Source organism: Miscanthus floridulus, unplaced genomic scaffold (genome assembly GCF_019320115.1).
Source record: "Miscanthus floridulus cultivar M001 unplaced genomic scaffold, ASM1932011v1 fs_118_1_2, whole genome shotgun sequence".
Taxonomy (NCBI): domain Eukaryota; kingdom Viridiplantae; phylum Streptophyta; class Magnoliopsida; order Poales; family Poaceae; genus Miscanthus; species Miscanthus floridulus.
The window spans coordinates 1-27355 of record NW_027096216.1 but is presented as its reverse complement, the minus strand read 5'-3'; the positions used below and the strand labels follow the sequence as shown (position 1 = coordinate 27355).

The 27355-nt window shown below is 42.6% G+C and overlaps 1 protein-coding gene across 1 annotated transcript; it reads left to right on the top strand.

The window, feature by feature from the left end:
* The first annotated feature begins 735 nt into the window (after positions 1 to 735).
* On the top strand, positions 736 to 27138 carry LOC136530394 (auxin transport protein BIG-like). Its single transcript, XM_066523139.1, is given in 15 exon segments — positions 736 to 1071; positions 6612 to 6718; positions 7536 to 7701; positions 7801 to 13451; positions 13453 to 13806; positions 13907 to 14515; positions 14611 to 14791; positions 15423 to 15657; positions 15775 to 20307; positions 20391 to 20613; positions 21494 to 21892; positions 22369 to 22512; positions 22691 to 23716; positions 23875 to 24378; positions 26033 to 27138. Coding segments are annotated over 15 exon segments (15156 nt in total). The 5' UTR covers positions 736 to 857; the 3' UTR covers positions 26843 to 27138.
* The last annotated feature ends 217 nt before the right edge of the window (positions 27139 to 27355 follow it).

Sequence of the window (27355 nt, the reverse complement as noted above, 5' to 3'; positions counted from 1 at the left end):
CTTGCCGCGGCCGCGAAGCTCCAGCGAGACCCTACCGCCCGTGGCGACCCCCTCTTCCCCCTCCCGTATGCAGTTGCAACCTCCGGGCATAGCACCCCTGTCCTGACCTGGTCTGGTCCCTCCACCGGCGCCATGGCCCCTAAATCACCTTGCCGTCGTCACCACCGCCTGACCGACCTTCCTCCCCCAAACCCCTCTCTTCTAAGCTCATCGGGGTTGGGGAAGAAGGGGTGGCACGGTCCCTGGAACCCAAGCCGCCGAGTCAGAGCTAGGGAAGAAGACTATAGGCGCGGGCGAGGAAGAAGATCGCGGACACGGGCGAAGGCGGGCACGGGCATGAATAGGACGGCCTCCTTCTTCCTCTGCGCGAATCGAACGACCGTCGCGGGTGTGCATGCGGCAGCACCAGATCCTGCGCGCTCGGTAGTCGCCCTGTTCTACAGTACTACTTCAGCACAACAGTACTTTTCAGCGAACAAACAATGTTTCCCTTTCATAATAAATCAGCATAAGATCAGCATAAGCTAAATTTCAGCGATTGCATTGTTTATATATATATATATATATATAGTAGGGATGGACAGAGGAGTTTATTTTTTAAGGTACAAAGGAAATTCTCTATCCAATGAAATCTACCCTTACTCGTGAAGGAAGACAAAACCAAAAAGCAACTGTGGTATGACGATATAAATAAAAAAACCGCTCGCAGCATCACCTTCCTCCGGTAGTCGCATCACTCACATGCACATCTCTCTCCTCTCTCTTAATTTCTCTCATCACTCAAAACCCTCTCATCACAAGGGCGTAGATCCGACGCCTGCTCCTCTCTCTGTATAGGGGCCGCCGCCGATCGCACCATGGCGGCGGCGGAGATCTCGGCGATGCTGGACCTCCTAGTTGCCTCCGGGGAGCCGGAGCCGCCGGTACGCCGCCTCCGGTTGCCCGCGGCGCGCCCGGGGCTCGAGGCCCTAGCGGGGGCCCTCGCCGCCGGCCAGTCGGCTGACCCAGCCGCCGCCCGCACCGTTCTCGCTGCCGCCCGGGCCGTCGTATTTGCCGTCCTCCCTGCCTCAGGTGTGCTCCCTCGATCCCGCCCGCTAATTCCTTCCCGTCTTTCTGTCTAAGATGGATTCCATGGACCATGGGTGGTGGCTGTGGAGTGTGGACCATGGGTGGTAGCTTTGCTGTTACTATCGGGGGTTGTAGATTTATAACTGTTGGGGTGCTATACTAGACGCGATGCTGCTGCTTTACCTTTTATTGTGTGATCTTAAATTGCTTATGGTTATTAGAGAGTAAGATAAGTATCGCCTTCTGTTTGATCGATGAAAGCTTCATATTCATTCTTGTGGAGCAACTTAGATATCCTTAATTGATTCGTTTCCTTTTGGATTTTGATAGGATGTTTTACTCGTTTGGATTTTGATATGATGTTTTAGTTGCTTCATTTCTCTTTTGGAATTAGATATGATGTTAGTCTATAATTCACACTCTCTCAGTTGATCTATATAACATTATAATATTGTTTGCTTTTCTTCGGTTAATATTTAGTATCAGTCTCAAATTGTTTGTCAGAAAGGTTTAGGCATCCTAAATATTTTCTGTTTCACTCTTTTAGGGCATGGTCCACTTATGCATTCTGCTTCAGTCTGTTATGTTTGTGTGATGTGAGGTTTATAGTTTTGCTTGTTCTTTGTCATCCTTGGGTGCCATGAGGTCATGAATGCTTGCTTTTCCTCTATATATTTTTGTGAGTCTTTTGATACTATGACTACGAAGAGACCCATTAGAACTAGTTTTAGCCACTTGAGAACTTTATATGCACAATTGCACTAAAAATGCATGCTTCATGCATGGATCAGGTTCACTATACTTCTCCCTGTGGTTGACGAATCATTATTTACCTTTACCTAATATTGGACTGGTTGTTGCTTGGTTATCAGGATGAGTTCTCAGTGGTACAGTGGCTGAACTGCATGATCAGCAGTCAGTGTAGATTGGACACATTTTTTCTTTACCGATATTTATCATTTGGTAGAAGTTGATGCAGTGGTGATCTGTGGTTCCCATTTCTTGCCAACTATGGAGCTAGGTGTTTAGATTTTGGAGCACTGCAGAAAATAGCAAGACTAAAATCCTGTTTAGAACTGCTTATTCAGCAGCTTCCCATAAAAAAAAGCTTCCAGGCAGCTGAACACGTTGCTTCAATTGTGCCTTTTTTTTGCCCCAACGCTCCTCAGAGATGATCTGGACTCTGGCTTTTCGTAGAAACAGTCCCCAGGCAGCTTCTTAGCTTTTTCCACCAGCCCTGCACACATCCGCGTGCTATCCGCCTCCTCCCACCGCGCCAGCCTCCGTCTCCTCCCACCGCACCGGCCTCCGCCTCTGCCTCCACTACCCTGTTCGTGCCACTTCCCATCAGCCACACTGTCCAACGGCTTCGAGTTCTCCTCTGGTGGCATTGAGCTGCCCTGTGACCACCCTCAAGTCCCCTAAGCCACCAGTGACCTCCCCTCTGCCTTTGACTCCCCTCCACTGGCAGCGCCTCGTAGAGGCGATACTGGACTTCTGCCCCTCTCTGCTAGTGTGGCTAGTTGACGCTCACAGAGGGGTTTTGGTCACCTTGGATGAACGGCAGAAGCTTCCTATGTGACTGCAGCTAGTCTTTTTGTCTATTGTCCTTTATGATTTGACTTCCCATCTTAGGCGTGAAAGCAGTATGGTGCATCACGCTGGTATAGAATAAGATGTGTCCTACTATCATAATTTGTTATAATTCCTAAATTGAGTAACCTTTGCAAGATAGTTTTATTTTGACGTGAGACCTCGGCCGTTGGCGCTACTACGACACTTGCTGGAACCACCGAGCTTGCTTTCTACAGCGAGTGGTTTCTCATTGCATATCGACTCCTTCGCGATTGCACCCCCCCTTGGTTCACCCTCCGCCACTGCACCCTTCAGATGGGTGCAGCATCGGATCAGCCCACCTTCCTGTGAGATCTGGCTATCTCTGTCTCCATCTCGGAGATCTGGCCGTCCCCGTCTCCATCTCCAAGATCTGGCGTGGAAGCCACCATGGAAGCTAGAGAAAAAGCCAATTTGCCAAACAGTTAGCTTTTCTGGGCCCGAGCTTCTCCACTAAGCGGCTGCTGTGGGCAGCTTGAGAAATGCTACCTTCTTCCTAACTTTAAGCTGTGCCAAACAGGGCCTATAAGAATCTTATATAAATTTTGTTCCATGAACAAGCAGACCACGATTTACCGATTCAGGTTAACAGCTATAATTGTCTGGTTGCTGTTTGATTTCAGAATGATACTCTCCACCAGATTTCTCTTTCACTATGTAATTTATGAAAGGCAAATAGCCCCCCAACAGATCACCAGGAATTCACATTCACACACACAAGAACAACATGAACATTGTGGGTTTGGTGGCTGGAATGACTTAGCCTTTTTCTAATTTTCCTCCTAGCTTTATATAGTGCTGAGAGGTAAAATTGTTATTGTGATAGCCTCCTAATTAATGCAGAATGTTACCCAAATAATCAGCCTACTATTCCATGCTGAGATTTAGCTAAAGTAAAGGCTATGAACCTAGACACTAGCATGCACCTAGACACGTAGGATTATTTCCAACAATTTATAGGCTTGAGAAAAACAAGAATATTAGTTTCATTGTTTGCTGATGCTCGGTTAAGTTCCTTATAGATATATACCCAGTGTGAAGAGATAGTTTTCCTTGGATTAAAAGATTGTTCTTAGAGGTCAAGTGCTCCAAATGTAAGGTCTTACCAATGTATCTATTCTATGTCAAGCAAGGGTAATGAATTTGTTAGTTTCCTCATGTTTCCCTTGTTCCAGTGTGATCTCTATCATCTTGAAACCCTAAGACTTACTAATGTTTGGAGAGAACTTTTGAGATTTGGATTGAACCTTGCAATTTTTTTGTCACCCCTTCAGCATTGTTTTAAGCTCGTGGATTAGCCCCTTGGTGACCTGAGCCTTGTTTACTTTGCGGTATACCTGTCACTGGGCATCCAATGTCCATCCCCAAATCCGTATCCAGGCTAAACGGGTAGGGTACGGATCGAAAATCTTTCACCCATTTGAAATGGGTAGGATATGGGCGTACCCACTTGTAAGAGTGTGTTTGGTTCGAGGACCACGTGGGTCGGGTTGGACCTGACCCAGTTTTTTGGGTTGGGTTGAACCCATCTCGTGTTTGGTTGTTAGGGATAGGTCCGACCCAGTTTCTTGTTTGGTTCCAAGGCAAATAAAGGTGGGATGAGGTAGCTGACGTGTGGGGACCACCTGTCATCCTCTCCTCCCTCTTCTTCCTCCTTTCTCTGTTTTCTTCTCTCTCATGGCCGACCGTTCCTTCGCCGATGCTGCTGCTCTGCCGTACCCTGCTGCTCTTCCCCAGGGGTGCCTCGTCCCCGCGCGCTCGGCCTCCGTCCCACACTCTCTCTAGCTTGCAACAGTTGCAACACAGCAGCGCGTCGGGAAGGGAAACGGGAGCAGGGCGGCAACCGCCAGCGCTTGAGCACTGCAGGGCCACCATCGCGTACTGCAGGGCCGCCACCGCATACTAAGGGCCGCGCGCTCGCCGCCACATCTGGCCGCGCCGATGCTGATGCTGCTCCCCACCGCAGGCCCCGCGCGGCACCGTGGCTGGTTGCGCCGCCGCAGCTGCTCCGCGTGTCGCACCGCCGCCGTTGTTCCATGCTCCCACCACGAGCTGCTCCATCTGGGTCGCCCCGGTCCGCCCAATTTCAAGGTGTTGAGCCAACCTCATCTATTGCGGATATTCCATTTGGGTTCGACCCACTTTTGCTGGCACCCAAACCAAACAGCTACAAAAATGGGTTCAACCCACTCCAACCCAGTTGAGCCCCCTATCCAAACACACGCTAAGAGGGTATTGGGAGGGGAAAACCCGTTTTATCCGGCCACTTTCGGTTCCCAACCTAGTTCCTCCTGCCGTTGCCTGCATGCAAGGGAAGCGTCGCGTCGCCGCCCCTCAAGCTCTCAGAAAATGGAACGCCGGCTGCGCCCAGGCACATCAACTTGTTGGAGAAGGGGTATGTGGGCGGCTTCGAGCGGGAGAGCATCGACAGCATGCTGGATGCCATGTCGTCACTTCGATGCCTTGGTGATGGGCTTCGTCCCCAACGCCGCCAGCGACCCTTTCCTTTGCTCCAGCACTCAAGAAGAGCATGCTGTCCATATGCGCCTGGGCGTGGCACTGGAGGTGGCCCGGATAATCTTCCTGGATGACCAGCGGGGGTTCCTCGACGCTGAGACCGTGCTGTGCACCGTCGTCTAGGTGAAGGCTGACTTCGTGACGCCCCCCGGCGTGGCGGAGTACATGAAGCGCATGATGACAGTGGAGGTGGTCGTTATCAACACCATGGGCCACTTCCTTCAGCTTGTCGTGCCGCAGCAGCTGCTCGGTGAGCTCCAGTGCCTGCTCCCTTCTGTGTACAGCATGGCAGCGGGGTTGACTGGCTTATCAAGAATGCCAAGGATGCCATCGACAAGCTTGAAACGCTGCCCATAACCACAAGTGCCAATGCTGCCATTGCCTCGACACACCCCGATTCCGCTGAGAACTTCGACAAGCAGGCACAGGCCGTCATTGTTGCTGGACACTAGCGCTGCCCTATTACCCATACGCCATAGGTATGGGGGAAACAGGTGTGGACAAATTTGGGTAAGGTGTAAAATGGGTAGCTGGGATATGGATTTGGGTGTGGTTAAAGGATGGGTTTGTCCAAATCCTCTCCAATGGCAGGTATACTTTGCGGTTCCTTCTGTTTCTGCTCTCTTATCCTTTAGTGAGGGACTATGGTTTTGTGTTTTGGATACTTCTCTGCTCCTTCCTAGAAGAAACGCTAATTTTTATTGCATTCCTGTACCTTTGAGCATGTGGATTGTTGCCTTCTTGGTTGTGCTCTTCAGTACGGTGTATCTTGCTCTTCTGGAGGTCTTTTTTTTTGTCTATGTTGCACTTAGTATTTAATATCCATCTTAGACAGTGGGTTTATCTTGAGATGTATCATTTCTCCTCCCTAGCAGTCCGTCTCACTTATTCACTTTATTGATTGATGAGAAATGTATAAATTAGTTCTGTAAATAGATTGTTATATCAGATATGGTGCTCAGACTGGAATATTGATTATGGAGATCTTGACAGGATTCTCGATGAGATACTAGGAAGCAATCTCTGTTGCATTCCATGTCACTCCCTTGATATTGGGCATGCCCCTCGCTTGATATTTGGCATGCCCTTAGTAGCATAGTGACCTTCTGAATGACACTGAAAGCACTGAAGCTTCAACTTCTTTTTGATGCTTGGTGTTGAATAAATAAAATGGTAGAACTTGTACACCATTGTTGCAAAGTTTCCTTTCTTTGAAATCATTTTCTTTTTCTTGCCTATGATTACTGGAGTACTCATTCACACTTATTAGATAGTAATTAATAGATTTTTCCCCAATATTATTGCCTCTTTTCTGCTGTTTCCTGTCCTTCTTTAACCATTAGAGGTCTAGTGTAGGTTAGGATTTGATCTGTTTCTCACTTCTATTTTCTATTCTCACCTTTTGTTATCAGTGGAGCAAGTGGAGCCAACAGTTGTGGAGATTGTGGAGAGATCTTTGGAATTTTGTCTCTTACATCTAGAAAAATCATCATATGTGTGTGATGACTTTGGCTTACTGGTAAGTTCTATTGGCTTGGTTTTAAATAGTTGGGGCTATCATTCTGAGTTTTAGTATGCATTTGGCACTCTGGTGGCTGGCGCCCTGCTTATCCACACTGTTGGATTGAATTCTGAAAAGCTGCTCAAACAGACACTAACGACAGCAGGCTGGACATCCAGTAAAAAAAATGAAATATGTACTTGTATAACTTCTGTGAATCAAAATGATGTGCTTATGTTATTGTATGGGGTTCATTCTTCTCTGTTGAACTTCTCTGTTGAACTACTCATGGTATAGTTCCATAATTTTCAGTTGCACACCATGGTACCTGCGTTCCATATACAGATAGCATGATGGCTATAAAGCACATATGATTTTGTAAGGCCCAATAATATGGAAACCATAAAGTGGAGCTTTGTAATACATTAATTAAAGCACAAAGTGATCTGGAATACAAAGTTATATTACAAAAAAACCAGGTATACACCAATCTGCAACACAACATCATCTGCTACTACACAGAAATCCAATATACAACCAGTTCTATCTGCTGTAAATATTTTTTTTACTATGCCACCATTAACCTGTTTTTCGTTAAAGTTGACGGGGGCAATCGCATGCAACGGCTGAGATAGAGAGGGCGCCAGCCCCCTTGGGCACCACACCATTTTCGTCTGAGTTTCCAACCTTCAAAATTTACAAGATGTTTATCTTAAGAATAATTTGATAGGCTGCTACCATTTTGTTTCCATCTTTGTTGAGCCATAATTCTGCATAGATGCTTGGAAGTCTGTTGCACTATTTATTTGTTAACAATTATGTCACATGTTTGTAGAATGAGGTTGCCTGTTTTGTGGAATCTGTACTGCTTAATGGTACTCTCAATAAGGCATCCTCATTGGAACCCAGCATTATAAATGACATCATTGCACAGTGGACGTCTGTGCAAGCTGAAACTGAGCGCATGAGCCCACAAGAGAAATATTTCTGCTATATAAAAGGTAAACTCCTGGGGCCTTTCCCATGCGAAGGGAATCAATGTTTTATGCGCAGCTTTTCATTTGATGAGTTCTCACTTATCTTCAATTCTTCGTTACCAGGCTTCAACTGCTCGAAAAGTGAAGATGACCTTAAGCGGTTTTGTTTGGCCTTATTACCAGAATACTTGCAGCGAGATTATGTTATTTTAGAGAATACCCAATCATGCAGTGCAGTATCTCCAAATGCCATGGTGCCATTAGTGCAGCATTTTGCGGTTGCTCACTTACGTTGTATGCCACGCCTTCTTACACTGGTGCAGAAGCTTTGCCAGTTTCCTGCTTTGGAAATGGTTGAAGATATAAACATTGACTTGAGGTTGTCTTTCACCCAAAGAATTTTGAAGTTAGTCTGTGGTCTCACTATGGAGTTCCCTCCTGATGCCTCTGATGCCATGATGTTATCCTCGGTAGCAAGATGTGCTGATAGTCTTCCAGCCTTGTTCAGACTGAAGTTCAAGTTCTCTAATCATGACAAAGTCTTTTCTGTAGATGGTGTTGGCACTATCTTGCTGCAGATACTGGAAGAATTTCTACAGGTAATGCAAAACATTAGTGTTTGCAACAGTAATATCTGTTGCACAGTTAAAGTATGCATTCTTTCATCCATGCTGGAAATCTTCAGTCCTAATATATGGAGATATGAAAAATGTGGTACTTGCTTGGTGCCTCCTTTAGCTTACTCTCCTCACGTTGTTCAATTTGTGCTGAAACTTTTTAAAGACGCCAAACGATGGACAAGTCGTGTTGACAGGGACAAACCAGACAAAGATGTCATGGATTATTCATGCAACAAAGATACAAGTGACCTGTCTTGTCATATCCGTTCGGAGGAGGTACCATTGCTGAAGAAATATACATGTGAGGAGTATCTATGGCTTATCTTCCCTTCAGGACATCAATGGTTGAGTGGTTTAGTACATCTCACTTTTTTCCTCCATGAAGAAGGACTGAAATCATTGACAAGTGAGAAGCAACATCTGAGTTGCACAAAACAAGCTGTTGTGTCAGAATTGGAGTCTGTGGCAAGTCATGAGGAAGATGCACTTTTTGGGAATCTATTTGCTGAAGTACGTCCTGCAGGATTAAATGAAAGTGTTGAACAGTCAACATCTCTTGGGAGCAGTCCATCAAACAGCCAGCAGGGGTTTATTCAGTTAGCTGCTGATCTGATGTGCTTTATGAAGACATCCATCTTGTCTCCTGAGTGGTCTAGTGCTATATATATGGATGCTTGCAGAAAATTCAGTACCTGTCATCTAGATCAATTTCTTTCAATACTTAAGTGCCAAGCTTGCTTCCCTGATGAAAGCAGCACTGGAAATATGATGTCTTCTTCTGAAAATAAATTACCACACATTAATGCAGCTTGTTTTGAACTTCTACAAACATTTCTTGTTTGTGATGAATGCCCTGCTTCTTTAAGGGAATATCTTGTGGAAAAAGTGTTTAATGTTGAAAGTGGGAAGTATACCTATAACCACTACACACTTGCTCTCGTTGTGCATGCTATGAGTTACACATCAAACTCAGGTTTTAGTCTCGGAAGAAAGATTTTTGTTCAGTATATTACTTATCTTTTGGAGAAGGCAAATGATACATCATCCAGCTCATTAAATGTTTGTGATTTCTGTGCAAGTCTCCCGTGTCCTTTTCATCTGGAAATTGTTTTGGCAGCATTCCATTTAACCACAGAGTCAGAAAAGGCTGATTTGGTCAAAATTGTACTCTCTTCCCTAGAAAAAATGAAACAGCCTGTGTCTGGTGTAACTGTGGCTGGGCTGACAAGATGGGCATTGCTCCTATCAAGGCTTCTGCTTGTCCTGCGCCATATGTTGCTGTACCCCTTCACATACCCATCATGGTTGTTTACAAGGTTAAGATCCAGATTGTGGGATATCCAGTTGAAGGAAGGCCAGTCAAGTTCCACGAATGACTGCTTGCCATCCCTTGCCACTGTTATTGTTGAGGAATTGTTTGGTGGTTCTATCAAAAAGAGTTCTGTAGCTAGTAACTTGCTCCCTCAGTTAATTGATGTTACTCCAGTTCATGCCGAGTTCTATTTTGATAAAGCTGCTGTTGAAACTTTGGGCTTGAACTTGGCTTATTTGGGTGCAGCTATGTCACAAATCCTTGGTTCTTGGAGTGGTAGGAGCCCTGAAGTTGCTGATGATCTCATTGTGGAAAGATATATATTTTTGATTTGCTGGAGTACTCTCTCTGGTATATGCTGTCAAGGCAATGATTCTGTTCCGAATAATCATTACCTGGAGCCTGACCTTGCCGATGTCAATGCCTTCCTAACATTTGCTCTTAGTATCAGCAGCGGTGCTTCATCTCATGTTGGTGTTGATCTACCTGCGTTAATATTTCAACTCCTAAAGTTATTGCACTCTGATATTCTTGGTTCAAGTAAACTGGAGAGTTGGGATTTTCCCAGGAAAGGAGCATGGATTTCCTTTATTCTCTCTCACATTAATTCTGTTCTTTGGAGGCAGCAGACAGGTGGAGAATCTGAGGTGGATTCACACAGAATACAGGAGGTTCATGGCGAGGACCTATTTACTTGTGGGAAGAATTTGTCTATCTACATAACTGAGAACAGTGGATACTGTTTGGATATCCTATCTTCTCTTTTGGAGACCTACCTTCGTACTTTTAAGAAAGCTTATCTGTCATTTCTTGAAAGGTCTTCCTTGGATACTTGTTATCCTTCCCTGCTGCTCAAGCATTCTGTCTTTGACAAATCCAAGCACCATCTTCTTTTTGAGAAATCTGGTTCATATTTGGAAATGCTGGAACCCATATGTAAGGTTTCATCAAGGATAGATAGAGTCACCACAAAGCTAGGTGAAGGGCGGAGAAAATATTATTTCCAGAAGTGCTTGTTACACGGATTTCCGTTGGACTACATTTCTAGCAACAGTGCTCTCCTTTCTTGCATTTTGGTGATAAATGAGATCATGCAAACCTTTACTGGATATATAAAGGTTGCACAACCAGGAGACGGGGACCAAGTTGATGAGGGTGCTATTTCCAAATTGCTTGGTATGGTGATGGAAGTTAGATCAGATCATATATTTGGACCTGTTCATGGAGACTGTGATAATATATTTATGAGTCTAATTAACAACAGGAATGATCTTGCGAGATACAGTGAATTGTTTGTCCTGAAGCAGCTAGAAGGTTTCCTGGCTGACATAAACTTGAATGGTAGCATGGATAGCGGGGTGAAAGAGATTTTGGTTTCTACAGTTGTTGATGTAGTGGAGGACCTTCAATCTAAATCAGAGGTGTTTAAATTTTTCCTTGGTGATGCAGAAGGAGCTCCTGAAGGAGCAAGCCGTATTTTTGCATCTGGGCGTGCTGATATGTCAGTCTTTATTGATGTTTTGGATTGCAAATATGAGCAGGTTAATTCGAAGATTATCCACTTATTGACTGATATATTAAGCAATGGTTTTTGTCCTGGTCTTAAAGAGAAGTTGCAAAACAAATTTATTGGAATGGATGTGCCCTGCTTTTCATCGTGGTTAGAATTTATAATATTGGGGCCCTCTGTAAAAGCTGAAAGCACTGCAATTAGAGAACTGACACTGGATTTCTTTAAGCATCTCATTTGTCCTCCATATGAAACATTGAGCAAAGAATTTCAGCATCACCTTTTCAACTCTATGCTACCATTACTTGATCAAGCATTTTTGTCACATGACCTCCAGATTGCTAGAGCATATTTCCATTTTCTTGTTCAACTATCAAGTGAGGAATCACACTTCAAGCGCTTGTTTGAAAACACTCTGATGCTGATGGAGACAATGGTTGAGGATGAGGGTAAACTGCAAACTTTGAAGTTTCTATTTTCTTTTGTGGAGGCAGTGTTCGGTGATACTGGACTAAGTAGAAGTGAGCTTAAGAGACTTTCATCAAAAACTTCTGGAAGCAGTTTTGGGTCAGGTTCTCTCATCCTAAAACAGTTGAAAAATTCAGAAAACCTTGTCATTCGCACGAATCAAGTAAGTAATACTGCTGTTGATTGTGATGCTAGCTCTGGTGAGGAAGACGAAGATGATGGTACATCTGATGGGGAATTAGGGAGCATTGATAGAGATGACGAAGACGATGGAAACAGTGATAAAGCTCTAGCATCAAAAGTGTGCACATTTACATCCAGTGGCAGTAATTTCATGGAACAGCATTGGTACTTCTGCTATACATGTGACTTAACAGTTTCCAAAGGCTGCTGTTCAGTCTGTGCCAAGGTGTGTCATCGAGGGCATCGTGTTGTTTACTCCAGATCAAGCCGTTTCTTCTGCGACTGTGGGGCTGGAGGTGTGAGAGGTAGCAGCTGTCAGTGTCTGAAACCTCGGAAATTCGCTGCCACCTCTACTGTACCACCGCCTGCTGCTAGCAGCTTCCACCCCATATTGCCATATCACGAGGATGTGGAGCAGGTTCTGGATAGTGGTTCTGATTTTGAAGATGACATTTCTACTGATGCTGATAATACCATGAAGCTATCTGTGCCAAACGAATTCAGCAATGGGCTTCCTTTATTTCTTAAAAATCAGGATATTGAGGTTAGGGTGCTTGAAATCTGCAAAAAATTGCTGCCTACTATACTCAGCCAAAGGGAATTGAATCTTTTGAAAGACAGGAAAGTTTTGTTAGGAGGTGATGTGCTGGTGTCACATTCCTTTGACTTCTTCCAACTAAAGAAAGTATTTAAAAGTGGATCACTGGATCTGAAGATAAAAGCTGATTATCCAAATTCTAGGGAGCTTAAGTCACATCTTGCTAATGGTTCTCTTGCTAAATTATTGCTCAGTATCAGCACTCGAGGTAAGCTTGCTGTTGGAGAAGGCGATAAAGTTGCTATATTTGACGTGGGACAAATCATTGGACAGCCTACTGCAGTACCTATTACCGCAGACAAAACCAATGTGAAGCCCCTTTCCAGGAATATTGTTCGCTTTGAAATTGTCCATTTAGTTTACAATCCATTGGTGGACCATTACCTTGCTGTTGCTGGATATGAGGACTGCCAAGTACTAACATTAAATAGTCGTGGTGAAGTAACTGATCGCCTTGCCATAGAACTTGCTCTGGAAGGAGCATATATTCGTCGTTTGGAATGGGTTCAAGGTTCTCAGGTACAGCTCATGGTAGTAACAAACCTGTTTGTGAAGATATATGATCTCTCACAGGATAATATTAGCCCCATGCATTATTTTACTGTAGCTGATGATGTGATAGTTGATGCAACCCTCGTCCCCTCCTCAATGGGGAAATTGGTGGTACTTGTTCTATCTGAAGGGGGCCTTTTATATAGGCTGAATATTACATTGGAGGGCGATGTTGGTGCCAAGATATTGACTGAAACAGTCTTGGTCGAAGATGTCATATCCATGCATAAAGGGTTGTCATTGTACTTCTCATCAACCTACAGGCTTCTTTTTGTATCTCATCAGGATGGTACAACCTTCATGGGGCGCTTGAATGCTGATTCTTCATCAATAACGGAATTATCATATATAAGTGAGGATCATGATGGTAAATCCAAGCCAGCTGGGCTTTACTGCTGGAGAGAGCTAGTATCTGGCAGTGGTATCCTTACCTGCCTATCGAAATTTAAATCAAATGCTCCTCTTGTGGTGTCGTTGGGTCCTCATGAATTGGTTGCACAAAATATGAGGCACAGTACTGGTGCAAATTCCTTCAGTGGTTGGTGTTGCTGCCTATAAGCCTTTATCCAAAGATAAAACACATTGTCTTCTTTTGTATGATGATGGAAGCCTTCATATTTACTCTCATACACCTAGTGGAGGTGATGGTTCGACGAACCTTACAGCAGAGCAAACAAAGAAACTGGGCAGCAGCATACTCAGCAGTAGAGCTTACACTGGCACAAAACCAGAATTTCCACTTGATTTCTTTGAGAAGACAACTTGCCTTACATGTGACGTTAAGTTTAATAGTGAAACAACCAAGAGTGGTGATTCTGAAAGCATTAAACAAAGATTGACATCAGATGATGGGTATTTAGAGAGTCTGACACCTGCTGGCTTCAAGGTAGGATGTTCTGGTTTGTTTGTACTGTGATTTTGTTTTATGCAGTGGCCTAAACCAATTGATGTAGAATAACATTTGGCACTCCATTTTTTGTTTGTAGGTGGTTATTTCGAATCCTAACCCTGATATAGTCATGGTTGGTAGCCGGATCCATGTGGGCAACACATCTGCTAGCAGCATTCCTTCTGAGATCACATTTTTTCATAGAGTCATTAAGCTTGATGAAGGCATGAGATCATGGTATGATATTCCATTTACTACTGCTGAATCACTTCTAGCAGACGAAGAGTTCACAATTACTGTTGGTCAAACGTTCGATGGTTCATCTATACCTAGGATAGATTGTATTGAAATTTATGGTCGAGCCAAAGATGAATTTGGATGGAAAGAAAAAATGGATGCTGCGCTTGATATGGAAGCACTGGGTGGTAATGCTACTGGTGGTAGATCAGGAAAGAGACCCCAAAACGTGAAGGCTGCTCCTATCCAGGAGCAAGTTCTGGCAGATGCCCTTAGGATTCTCTCACGCATATACCTGCTATGCCAACCAAGCTGCTTTACTGACATGGTTGATGCAGGCATGGAACTTGATAATATGAAGTGCCGAGCTTTATTGGAAACCATTTTTCAAAGTGACAGGGAACCTCTGCTACATTCTACTGCATGTCGTGTCCTTCAGGCTGTGTTCCCAAAGGACATGTACTATCATGTAAATACCAGTTTGTCTATTATCTTATTGCCCATGGGTCAATTTCTCCCTCTGTTCCACCATTTTTGGTTTACTTATGGATTATGTTTCTACAGGTTAAGGACACCATGCGTCTCCTTGGGGTAATAAAATCACTCCCAGCAATAACTTCAAGAATTGGAGTTGGAGGCGCTGCATCTAGCTGGGTGATAAAAGAATTTCTAGCCCAGATCCATACAGTTTCCAAAGTTGCATTGCATAGGAAATCAAACCTGGCCTCTTTTCTTGAAACTCATGGTATTAATTGTACTTCTGTTTGTTTAACCAAATTTGTATTGCTTGACTATTGCATTTTTAGAAGGGATATTTAACTACTGCTGTCTGTTGATTTATTTCACCTTTTGCATGTTGATTTCAGGATTAGATATGTATATTAATTTTTACCAATCAGCATAATGGCATAGGCTGCATTTATGTGGCCCCTACGTGCACATAAAAATCATTTTGGAATGTAGTGATATTTCTCAATGTGTCAATTATTTGTCTTCTTTTGCTGTATTTGTATTTGCCTCCTTTATTTCTGTTCTGGAGATAACCTGCATGCTTAGTTAAGTCTCGTAAGAAGGTTGGCTAGATGATTCTGAAGGTTATCCTTCTTGTCTGCTGGTTAACATGTGTAAACAGGAGTACTTTTGCAGTTTAAATTATATGAAACTGCAAAGATGTCACAGCAATTATTCTGCTGCTGCTTTTGTTGTTTTTGATGTGCAACTTTGTCAACTTGTGTTGTGGACTCCTTTATTGGGCAACTTGACTCTCCAACCTACATTTGTATCTACTAGTTTGAGCATAGAAAATGTGAAGCATTTCTAATTTCAAATATTTTCTAACATAAAAATATCTATTATAATGACTATATATTGTGCAGGTACAGAACTAGTTGATGGTCTTATGCAAGTTTTCTGGGGTATATTAGATTTAGACAGGCCGGACACACAGACGATAAATAGTCTTGTTGTGCCCTGTGTGGAATTTATTTATAGCTACGTTGAATGCCTGGCTCTTCATTCCAATGAAAATCCTAGAGTTTCAGTGGGACCTGCAGTTGCTCTGCTGAAGAAGCTGCTCTTTGCACCATATGAAGCAGTACAGACTTCTAGCAGGTGGTTTTGTCTTCTATTGTTTATAAATCAATTAGAGTACCACTATTAACATTTGCTAGTTTTCCTTTGTTTTTTTTTATACGATTTTCTCAGTTGTGTTTTATTGCTGGTTTTCAGTTTGGCTATCTCATCCCGATTTCTCCAAGTCCCTTTCCCCAAGCAGACAATGATAGCTAATGATGATGCTCCTGAAAACCAAGCTAAAGCAAGTGCTTCTGTTATGAATTCCACCAGTGCAAACTCTCAGGTTATGGTTGAAGAAGATCCTGCCACATCATCAGTGCAATACTGTTGTGATGGCTGTTCCACCGTTCCAATACTTCGGCAAAGGTGGCACTGTAGCATATGTCCAGATTTTGACCTATGTGAAACTTGCTATGAGATACTTGATGCAGATCGCCTACCAGCACCCCATTCAAAAGATCATCCGATGTCAGCAATACCGATTGAAGTTGATACATTTGGAGGTGAAGGCAGTGAAATCCATTTCTCTGTCGATGAGGTAACGGATTCTGGTGTTCTTCATGCTGATAGGAGTGTTCAGACCTCCCCATCGTCAATTCATGTATATGAGTCTGCAGACTTACCTGAGACTATTACAGACCAGACAACTGTTTCAATTTCTGCATCAAAACGTGCCATTAACTCCCTGGTACTTAACCATCTAATTGAAGAGCTTAGAGGCTGGATGGGGACCACTGCTGGTACCCGAGCCATACCTTTAATGCAGTTGTTCTACAGGCTTTCTTCTGCAGTTGGTGGTCCTTTCATGGATAGTTCAAAGCCAGAAAATTTGGATTTGGAGAAGTTTGTGAAGTGGCTTATGGATGAAGTCAACGTAAATAAACCGTTCCCTGCCAAAACACGATGCACTTTTGGAGAAGTATCGATCCTTGTTTTCATGTTCTTCACACTTATGTTCCGCAACTGGCATCAGCCTGGGAGTGATAATTCTCATTCAAAGTCAAGTGGGAGCTCTGATTTGACAGAGAAAGGTCCTGATCAGGTTCTGGCGTCAACAACAATAACTCTTCCGCCATCCAGTGCTGACCAGGATAAAAATGAGTTTGCTTCCCAGTTAGTCCGTGCCTGTTCTGCCCTCAGGCAGCAGCCATTTTTGAATTATCTTATGGATATTCTGCAGCAACTTGTTCATGTTTTCAAGTCATCATCCATAAATGGAGAAGCTGGTTCTTCTGGTTCAGGCTGTGGATCCCTATTGACAATAAGAAGAGAACTGCCAGCTGGAAATTTCTCTCCCTTTTTTTCAGATTCATACGCTAAATCTCATCCAACTGATCTGTTCATGGACTACTACAAATTATTGTTGGAGAATACTTTCCGGCTTGTATATAGTATGGTTCGACCAGAGAAGGAGAAGTCTGCTGAGAAGGATAGATGCTACAAGGTTCCCAACACCAAGGATCTAAAGTTGGATGGATATCAAGACGTGCTTTGCAGCTATATTAGCAATCCTCATACTACATTTGTTCGGAGGTATGCAAGGAGGCTCTTCCTTCATTTATGTGGCAGCAAGACTCACTACTATAGTGTGAGGGATTCGTGGCAATACTCCCATGAAGTTAAGAAACTTAATAAGATCATAAACAAGTCTGGAGGCTTCCGAAATCCTGTGCCTTATGAGAGAAGTGTTAAGCTCATAAAATGTTTGTCGACTCTTTGTGATGTGGCTGCGGCAAGGCCAAAGAATTGGCAAAAGTTCTGCTTGAAGCACATGGATCTTCTTCCATTTCTCATGGACAATTTTTACCATTTCAGTGAAGAGTGTGTTATTCAGACTCTCAAGCTTCTAAATTTGGCTTTCTATTCAGGAAAAGATGCCAATCATAATGCACAAAAAACAGAGAATACTGATGTCGGGGGTTCTACGAGAACTACCTCACAGTCTTCAGATTTGAAAAAGAAGCGGAAGGCTGATGATTGTTCTGAAGGTTCCTCAGAAAAATCTTGCGTGGACATGGAACAGGTTGTAGAGATGTTCAGTGACAAGAAAGGTGACATGTTGAAACACTTTATTGACATATTCTTGCTAGAATGGAACTCAGCAGGTGTCCGTCATGAGGCTAAATGTGTTCTATTTGGAGTGTGGTACCATGCAAAAAACCCACTTAGGGAGGCAATGCTATCAATTCTACTACAGAAGGTGATACATCTTCCAATATATGGACAAAACATTGTTGAGTACACTGACCTCATGACCTGTTTACTTGGGAAAGTGAATGACTTGAGTGCAAAGCAGAATGACTCTGAACTTGTGAATAAATGTTTGACATCTGAGGTCATAAGCTGCATCTTTGACACGCTCCATTCTCAGAATGAGCTATTGGCAAATCATCCAAATTCTCGTATATACAACACGCTGAGTTGCTTAGTGGAGTTTGATGGCTATTACTTAGAGAGTGAGCCTTGTGTTACCTGCAGCTGTCCAGATGTTCCGTATTCAAGGACGAAGCTCGAAACCCTCAAGTCCGAGACTAAATTTACTGACAACAGAATTATAATAAAATGCACTGGAAGCTTTACTATACAGTCAGTTACAATGAATGTTTATGATGCTCGTAAGTCTAAATCGGTGAAAGTACTCAACCTGTATTACAACAACAGGCCTGTGACTGAGTTGTCAGAATTGAAGAATAATTGGACTCTCTGGAAGCGTGCTAAGAGCTGCCATCTTACATTTAATCAGACAGAATTGAAGGTTGAATTTCCCATTCCGATTACAGCATGCAATTTCATGATTGAGCTTGATTCATTTTATGAGAATCTTCAAGCTTCTTCCCTTGAGTCACTGCAATGCCCACGGTGTAGCAGGTCTGTCACTGATAAGCACGGCATATGTAGTAATTGCCATGAAAATGCATATCAGTGCCGGCAGTGTAGAAATATTAACTACGAAAATCTTGATTCTTTCCTCTGCAATGAGTGTGGATACAGCAAATATGGTCGTTTTGAATTCCACTTCATGGCAAAACCCAGTTTTTCATTTGACGACATGGAAAATGATGACGACATGAGAAAAGGATTGGCAGCAATAGAGTCAGAATCGGAAAATGCTCATAGGCGGTACCAGCAACTGATGGGATTTAAAAAGCCTCTCATCAAACTTGTGTCAAGCATAGGTGAACACGAGATAGACTCGCAGCATAAGGATGCTGTCCAGCAGATGATGGTGTCCTTGCCTGGGCCCACATGCAAGGTAAATCGCAAGATTGCACTACTTGGTGTTCTATATGGTGAAAAATGCAAAGCAGCTTTTGATTCTGTGAGCAAAAGTGTTCAGACATTGCAAGGGCTGCGCCGTGTTTTAATGACATATCTGCACCAGAAAAGTTCTAGTGATACCAATGCATTACCAGCCTTTTCAATACCAAGGTCTCCAAATAGTTGTTATGGGTGTAGTACTACATTTGTTACACAATGCTTAGAGTTATTACAAGTGCTTTCAAAACATGAATACTGCAGGAAGCAGCTCGTTAGTGCTGGAATTTTATCAGAGTTATTTGAAAACAACATTCATCAGGGCCCTAGGACAGCACGCACTCTTGCTAGGGCTGTGCTATCTTCATTCTCTGAAAGTGATGAAGATGCGGTTCAGGAATTAAACAACTTGATTCAGAGGAAGGTGATGTATTGTCTTGAGCACCATCGTTCCATGGACATTGCACAATCAACACGAGAAGAGTTACTGCTGCTATCAGAGACTTGTGCTCTTGTGGATGAGTTTTGGGAGGCAAGATTACGTGTCACCTTTCAACTGTTGTTCTCTTCTATTAAGGTTGGAGCAAAACATCCTGCAATTTCGGAACATATTATTCTTCCTTGTTTGAGGATAATTTCTCAGGCTTGCACGCCTCCAAAATCTGATGGTGGGGACAAAGAGTCAGGTTTGGGAGTATCTAGCTTGACGTTGCACTCTAAGAACGATGATACAACTAGTAACACATCTAATAACCCCAGTGCTAAGGTTCAGTCCGATATATCTGGAAAAATCCATTATGGAAGTCGAAGAGGCCAGGATATTCCACTTCTGAGCTATTCTGAATGGGAGAATGGTGCATCATATTTAGATTTCGTCCGGAGGCAGTACAAAGTATCCCAGGCAGTGAAAGGATCTGTTCAGAAGGCACGTCATGATTCATATAAGTCCGATTATCTGGTTCTCAAATATGGACTCAGATGGAAGCGTCGTGCATGTCTGGAGTCAAGTAAGAGTGACTTCTCGAAATTTGCCTTGGGCTACTGGGTGTCAGACTTGATCTTAAGTTCGTGTTCCCAGTCAATAAGATCTGAGATATGCACTCTCATAAGCTTGCTATGCCCATCAAACACTCCTAGACAATTTCAGTTATTGAACTTGCTCATGTCACTACTTCCTCGAACACTCTCAGCTGGTGACAGTGCAGCAGAGTACTTTGAGTTACTTGGGACCATGATTGATTCAGAGTCTTCTCGTCTTTTCCTAACTGTTCGTGGTTGTTTGACAACATTATGTTCTTTGATAACAAAAGAAGTGTCCAATGTTGAATCACAGGAAAGAAGCCTAAGCATTGATATATCACAGGGATTCATTCTCCATAAGCTTGTTGAGCTCCTGAACAAGTTCCTTGAAATTCCCAATATCAGAGGAAGGTAAAACTCTTGTTTGTGCTCCTAATTAAGCTACCAATATGCCTGGTTACTTTTCGATGTCCTTACCCTTTTTCCCCTCGTAGGTTTATGAGTGATAGGTTACTATCTGAGGTGCTGGAAGCTTTTCTGGTGATCCGTGGGCTTGTTGTGCAAAAGACAAAGTTAATTAATGACTGCAATCGTCTTTTGAAAGACCTTCTTGATAGCTTGCTTGTTGAGAGTACTGAAAACAAACGTCAATTTATCCGTGCTTGCATCTCTGGATTGCAGAAGCATGTGAAGGAAAAAAAGAGACGGACGTCTTTGGTATGAGCACCTTTTTTTTTTTGATATTGTGCTTATAGTTTGATAACAACTCTAAACATAGTATGCATGCTACCCATTTCAGAATGTAGGGTGTATTAGGATTCATAAAAGTTAAACATTGAACTTGAATGTAAGGTGAATTAGAATTCGGAAATTGTAAAAGTTAAACATTGTAAACTTTGGTCATCAATTGGTCAAACTATATGTAAGTTTAGTGCACATCTAGATTTGTATTTAACATCTTTTAGTAAGATGTTGGTTTGTAGTAGTTGATAATATAATTGTACAAGGAATTAATGGTCAAAGTACTTCTTGAAAATGTTACAAATGCAGCAGCTATAGGATGAGCAGAGGTGAATAGAGTAGCTGGAGTTTAGAAGGGAGAAGGCAGGTTCTGTTTGAAGCAAACTAGCTCGCTTTCATTCCATATAGTCAGACTTACGTATGTTGGCAGCTAGTAATGTTGGCCAGGTAACACATACAAGTGGGGAATTGGACTCAGGATCTAGATGGCAGCAATTAACCATGGTTGCCTTTAGGTTCATTATATAGGAAAACTAAACTTGGTACATAAGAAAGCATCCCAACTACTACAGCATATTCTAACTGCATAAAGTAGATACTATGCATATTCTAGATGCTAAGATAGAAGCTGGGTACAGCTTTAACAGAGATAACTAGGTAACTTAGAGAGAAGCACTAAGGCTTAACTCTCAAGTAAAAGACCATATACTACTAGTACTATCTAGATAATCAGTAGACACAAGGATTATATGTGACAAAAAACTCTCAAATCGTAATGCACCTTATAAAAAGAAATGGAGGGAATAACTTATTTATTATCTTGCTGTTTTGTCTTATCAAAAACTTTCTTTTGCAGTTTATTGTGGAGCAACTCTGCAATCTGATTTGCCCAGTGAAACCAGAGCCTGTTTATCTTTTGATACTGAACAAGGCACATACTCAAGAGGAGTTCATCAGGGGTTCTATGACAAAGAACCCATACTCCAGTGTGGATGTTGGCCCTCTAATGCGGGATGTGAAAAACAAAATATGTAACCAGCTTGATTTAATTGGACTTTTGGAGGATGATTATGGTATGGAATTATTAGTTGGTGGTAGTATAATCTCACTTGATCTGAGCATTTCCCAAGTCTATGAGCAAGTATGGAGGAAGCACCATGGTCAAACTCAACATTCTTTGTCCAATGTCAGCGCAATAACTGCTGCTTCATCTATCAGAGATTGCCCGCCAATGACAGTGACCTACAGACTGCAGGTTAGCTATGGGGATCAAGGTTTCTGTTTTCTTTACTTTAATATTTTATTTTGATTATCACCAATTTGGTCCAAAGGGACCTTGATGCTTGTCTATAAGAACTGTTTGTTAGTGGCGAATAAACTAAACTAGTATAATGTCCACTAGTACTTGGAACTTCTGTGTGTCGCTTATTTGCTATATTGATGTGCATCTACATATACTCAATAAGACGCTGATTTCTTGCGTGCCTTCATACAGATTTGTCAAATCCTGTTACACCTTCTGTTTTTTAAATAAAATTGTTGTACTATAATAAACTAATCTGGAGGAGAGTGTTTTTCTTTCTGTTACTTAGTATTTATTTTGCCTGTTGTGATTCTTTGCATCTTTGGGTTAAGCACTTTCAGACAATTCATGATGGATTCATAGACGTTCTGACTTTACTAACATTGGTTCAGTGTAATGTTCATAAGACATTCGTATTTTATGATCAGGGTTTAGATGGTGAAGCTACTGAGCCTATGATTAAAGAGCTGGATGAGGAAAGGGAGGAATCACAAGATCCTGAAATTGAGTTTGCTATAGCAGGTGCTGTTAGGGAATGTGGAGGCCTTGAGATTATTTTGAGCATAATTCAGGTATGCACTTTTTAAGTTTATACATTGAGTTGGTTACCTTACCTTCATCCCTTGCTCTCCAATCTGTTGAGCAGCTATCCACATGAACTTGAAAAAAAGTGAATTTTGTGTTCCAGTTTTGTTAACAAGGCTTGAGATTGACCACTTTTGTATTAATGTTCCTATGTTTTTTCGGCAGAGCCTGCGTGATGATGAGTTCAGATCTAATCAAGAAGAGTTGGCTTCTGTTCTTAACCTTCTCAAGTATTGTTGCAAAATCCGTGAAAATAGATGTGCCCTATTACGTCTGGGTGCTTTGGGTTTGCTGCTTGAGACAGCTAGACGTGCATTTTCTGCGGATGCAATGGAAGCAGCTGAAGGTATTCTACTAATTGTAGAAAGTCTTACTATGGAAGCTAATGAGAGTGACATAAGCATCGCCCAAAGTGTTTTTACAACTAGTATTGAGGCGACTGGTGCTGGTGAGGAGGCCAGGAAAATTGTTCTCATGTTTTTGGACAGAATATGTCATCCTTCAGGTGCCAAAAAATCAAACAAGCAACAAAGGAATGAGGAGATGGTGGCAAGGATCCTGCCGTACTTGACCTATGGGGAGCCAGCAGCTATGGAAGCTCTTATTCAACATTTTGAGCCCTACCTTAGGGACTGGACTGAATTTGATCAATTGCAGAAGCAACATGAAGATAATCCAAAAGATGACAATATAAGCCAAAAGGCATCAACACAGCGATCTGCTGTCGAAAACTTTGTTCGTGTATCAGAGTCACTCAAGACTAGTTCGTGTGGTGAGAGGCTGAAGGATATTATTCTGGAGAAGGGCATTACAAAAGCTGCTGTTGAGCATGTGAAGGAAAGCTTTGCTTCTGCAGGACAGACTGGCTTTAGAACAAGTGAAGAATGGACAGCTGGCTTAAAACTGCCATCTATTCCACCCATTCTGTCAATGTTGAAGGGGCTGGCCAAGGGCCATCTGTCTACACAGAAATGCATTGATGAAGAAGGCATATTACCACTGCTCCATGCTTTGGAAGGGGTGCCTGGTGAAAATGAAATTGGTGCAAGAGCAGAAAATCTTTTGGATACGCTAGCCAATAATGAAAATAATGGTGATGGTTTCCTAGGAGAGAAGATTCAAGAGCTGCGACATGCTACAAGGGATGAGATGCGTCGCCGTGCTCTTGAGAGAAGAGCGATGCTACTAAAGGTAAGTCTTATAGTTTCATCAGCTGCCATGTTTCTGATGTTATCCATCCTGTTTCAGAAGTTCTATTCTGCAAATGTTTCTAATCATAATAACTGTTAGGTCCACGGTTCTACATATGCATATTTTAATGGGCACTGCCCTTTTTTCCCCTATACCAGGGAATGGGAATGCGTCAAGAATTTGCTTCTGATGGAGTTAGACGTATTGTTGTATCTCAGCCTACAATTGAAGGTTTGGATGATGTGGAAGAAGAGGAGGATGGTGTAGCGTGTATGGTTTGTAGAGAAGGGTACACCTTAAGACCAACAGACATGTTGGGAGTATATGCATTCAGTAAACGAGTGAACTTAGGTGCAACAAGTTCTGGTAGTGGCCGTGGGGACTGTGTTTACACCACTGTTAGCCACTTCAACATCATACACTACCAATGCCATCAGGAAGCTAAACGAGCTGATGCTGCACTGAAGAATCCAAAAAAGGAATGGGATGGTGCTACCTTGCGGAACAATGAGACATTGTGTAATTGTATCTTTCCATTGAGGGGGCGATCCGTTCCTCTTGGGCAGTACACTAGGTGTGTTGATCAGTACTGGGACCAATTGAATTCACTTGGACGAGCTGATGGGAGTCGTCTCCGGTTGTTGACATATGACATTGTGCTGGTATGTAATGCTGACTTCAGTTATAATAAATTTTTGTTTTAAGATAACGCAAAAATTCCTAATCATACATTTCATTGTAATTCAATTGGTATGGACTGCACTTTGTATTATTGCCTAGATTTTGCTTTACTTCATGCCCAGGTTTAAATTCTCTTGCTGAGAAGAAATATACCATGCCAGGTTCTAAGATAATGCAGGCCTTTTTTTGTCCCTGAGAAATCAATTGTTGCATTGACATAAAGCTTTTTTCTGATGAATATTTTGAAAGTTGGATAGCATATTGCTTATTCTTGTTTCTTTTTTTATCGTTGTGATCAATGTTGTTGTCATTCCATTCTATTGGTAATAATATACTTATCAGTTCCAGAAATCGTTGACCACTCATGGTATTCAAATGTCAGTGATTTCTCATCAATCATCATTCATCATAAGTGCCTCTATATCATTGAATTGTGTTACTAATACACAGATCAAAAGTACTCCCTCTGTTTTAAATTATAAGATGTTTTGTTTTTTCTAGATACATTGTTTTTACTATGCATCTAAACATAGGGTGTATTTTGTTTGAGAACAAGGCTAGATGGGGTATGGTCGTATGGCCATCCAAGGATTTCGGGATATGGTTATCGATGCTGCATGTTTGGTTTGATTGATTGGCTGAGGCATTTTTCTGTTTGGTTAGATGGATGAAAGTGGATGGGATAAGAATACTTGACTAATTGTATTTATATTTTTTGAAAATGACAACTAATTATACTAATAAATATGCACTAACACTAATTTTGTCATGATAATAGCTAACTACAAATAAAATATGTTAATTAGCACCACTATTATCCTGATTGGCATATAAAACATGCACTAATCAACAGATTAGCGCATCAAAATTAATCTTGCCATCATAATTAGTAAGCAATAATATAACATACTAATAACCCTTAATTATTTACTAATGGCAAAGATTAGAAAACATGGATGAGCTCTCTTGCCAATTTTTTTGTAGGCTTATCCAGCATCTGGAAGAATATTTTTCTGTCAGGGAATATCCATATTCAACTCGCCCATGAACCAAACATAGGCTTGTCTATGGACTGCCATCTCCCATCCAGGGATATCCATCAAACCAAGCGCACCCATAGTGTATATCTAAGCGCATATCAAAAACTATGCATCTAGAAAAGTCAAAACGTCTTATAATTTGGAATGGAGGGAGTAGAGGTCAAGATGTACTCCCTCCGTCCCAAAAAGAATGCCACATAGGGTTGTGCAGAACAAACTTTCTTAAGTTTGACTATGTTTGTAGAAAATATTAGCAACATTTATATCTCCAAATAAATTTGTTATGAAAATATATTCAACGATTAATCTAATGATACTTATTATGTATCATAAACATTAATAATCTCTTGTATATGCTTGGTTAAAGTTGAAAATGTACTCCTCGGGAAATGAGAATGACACTCTTTGTGGGATGGAGGGATGGAGGGAGTATTTGAAGCCATGTTGATATCTAAAGCAGAACAGATAGTACTTCGGTCTATAAAATAAATTTCAAAGTATCACCTGCAGTTTACTTTGCTCAGCACGATGTTTGGATTATTTATTCATATTACACATAATTGTTCTCATAAGATGGTGCTTTTGGCTTCTCCAGATGCTAGCAAGGTTTGCAACAGGCGCTTCTTTTAGCACAGACTGCAAAGGTGGGGGAAGGGAAAGCAACTCCCGGTTTCTTCCATTCATGGTCCAGATGGCTTCTTATCTTGCAGATGGAAGTGCCAACCAGCAGCGTCATGTGATGGCCAAGGCTGTCACCACGTACTTGTCCGGCCCTGCATCAACACTGGATTCTCCTATTCGAGTTTCAGCATCTGTCTCTGGGTCCCGTGGTGGTTCAGGGTCCTCCGAGGAGACTGTACAGTTCATGATGGTTTATTCCCTTCTGTCGGAGTCATACGAGAGTTGGCTCCAACACCGCCCCATGTTCCTACAGAGGGGCATCTACCACGCCTACATGCAACATAAGCACGGGCGGTCAACCCTCAAGCTGTCATCAGATTCGTCATCATTGGCAGTTCGGTCAGACGAAGGTTCATCCTCTGATACAAGTGACGAGAAGCTCTTCGCTATCGTCCAGCCGATGTTGATGTACACTGGCTTGATTGAGCAGCTACAGCAGTTCTTCAAGAAGGGCAAATCATCCAGCATGAGCAAGATGGGTGAGGAAGATGAATCCGCTGGCAGGCTCGAGAAATGGGAGATCCAGATGAAAGAGAAGCTGGCTAATATGAAGGAGATGGTGGGGCTGTCCAAGAACCTGCTCTCCTGGCTTGAAGACATGACCTCATCAGATGATATGCAGGAGGCCTTTGATGTCATGGGGGCATTGACGGATGTATTTTCGAGTGGTTATGCGACATGCGAAGATTTTGTCCGGGCTGCCATGCATGCCGGCAGGAGCTGAGCGTGAGAATGGAATGGAGGTTCCAGGGTGTGTTGATATATATGCCTTGTTAGATCAACAGGCTCTATTCAGCCCAGATGTTTGTAGCATTTTGCCATAATGTGTCCCGACGTAAAGAGATAATAATTCCCTATGTTAGGAATTATACAAATTCTCCATTCACCAGTAGAAAAGTTACAATCCCATGAATACCGTCAGTTTTGTTTTTTCTGTTCTCTCCTAGCCACAACCGTCACATGATGCACCTGTTATTTAAAGGTGGAAAAAGATGGTTCAGCCCTCCCGAGCCTCCCACCCACCCTCGTGCTACTGTGGTTATCTCGATGATCCCTCTCCCTTCCCTCACGATCGGCTGAGATTGGCAAGTGGGCTGGTGACCACGCCGTTGCCACCCTCGCCGCTTGAGCGGGCGGTTGTGCCGGGCCGCCAAGCTGCTACCACTGCTTGAGTGGGCCCTGGGCAGCCACGCCGTCGCAGGGTGACACTCAAGCAGTTGTCGTCTCGCTTATACGG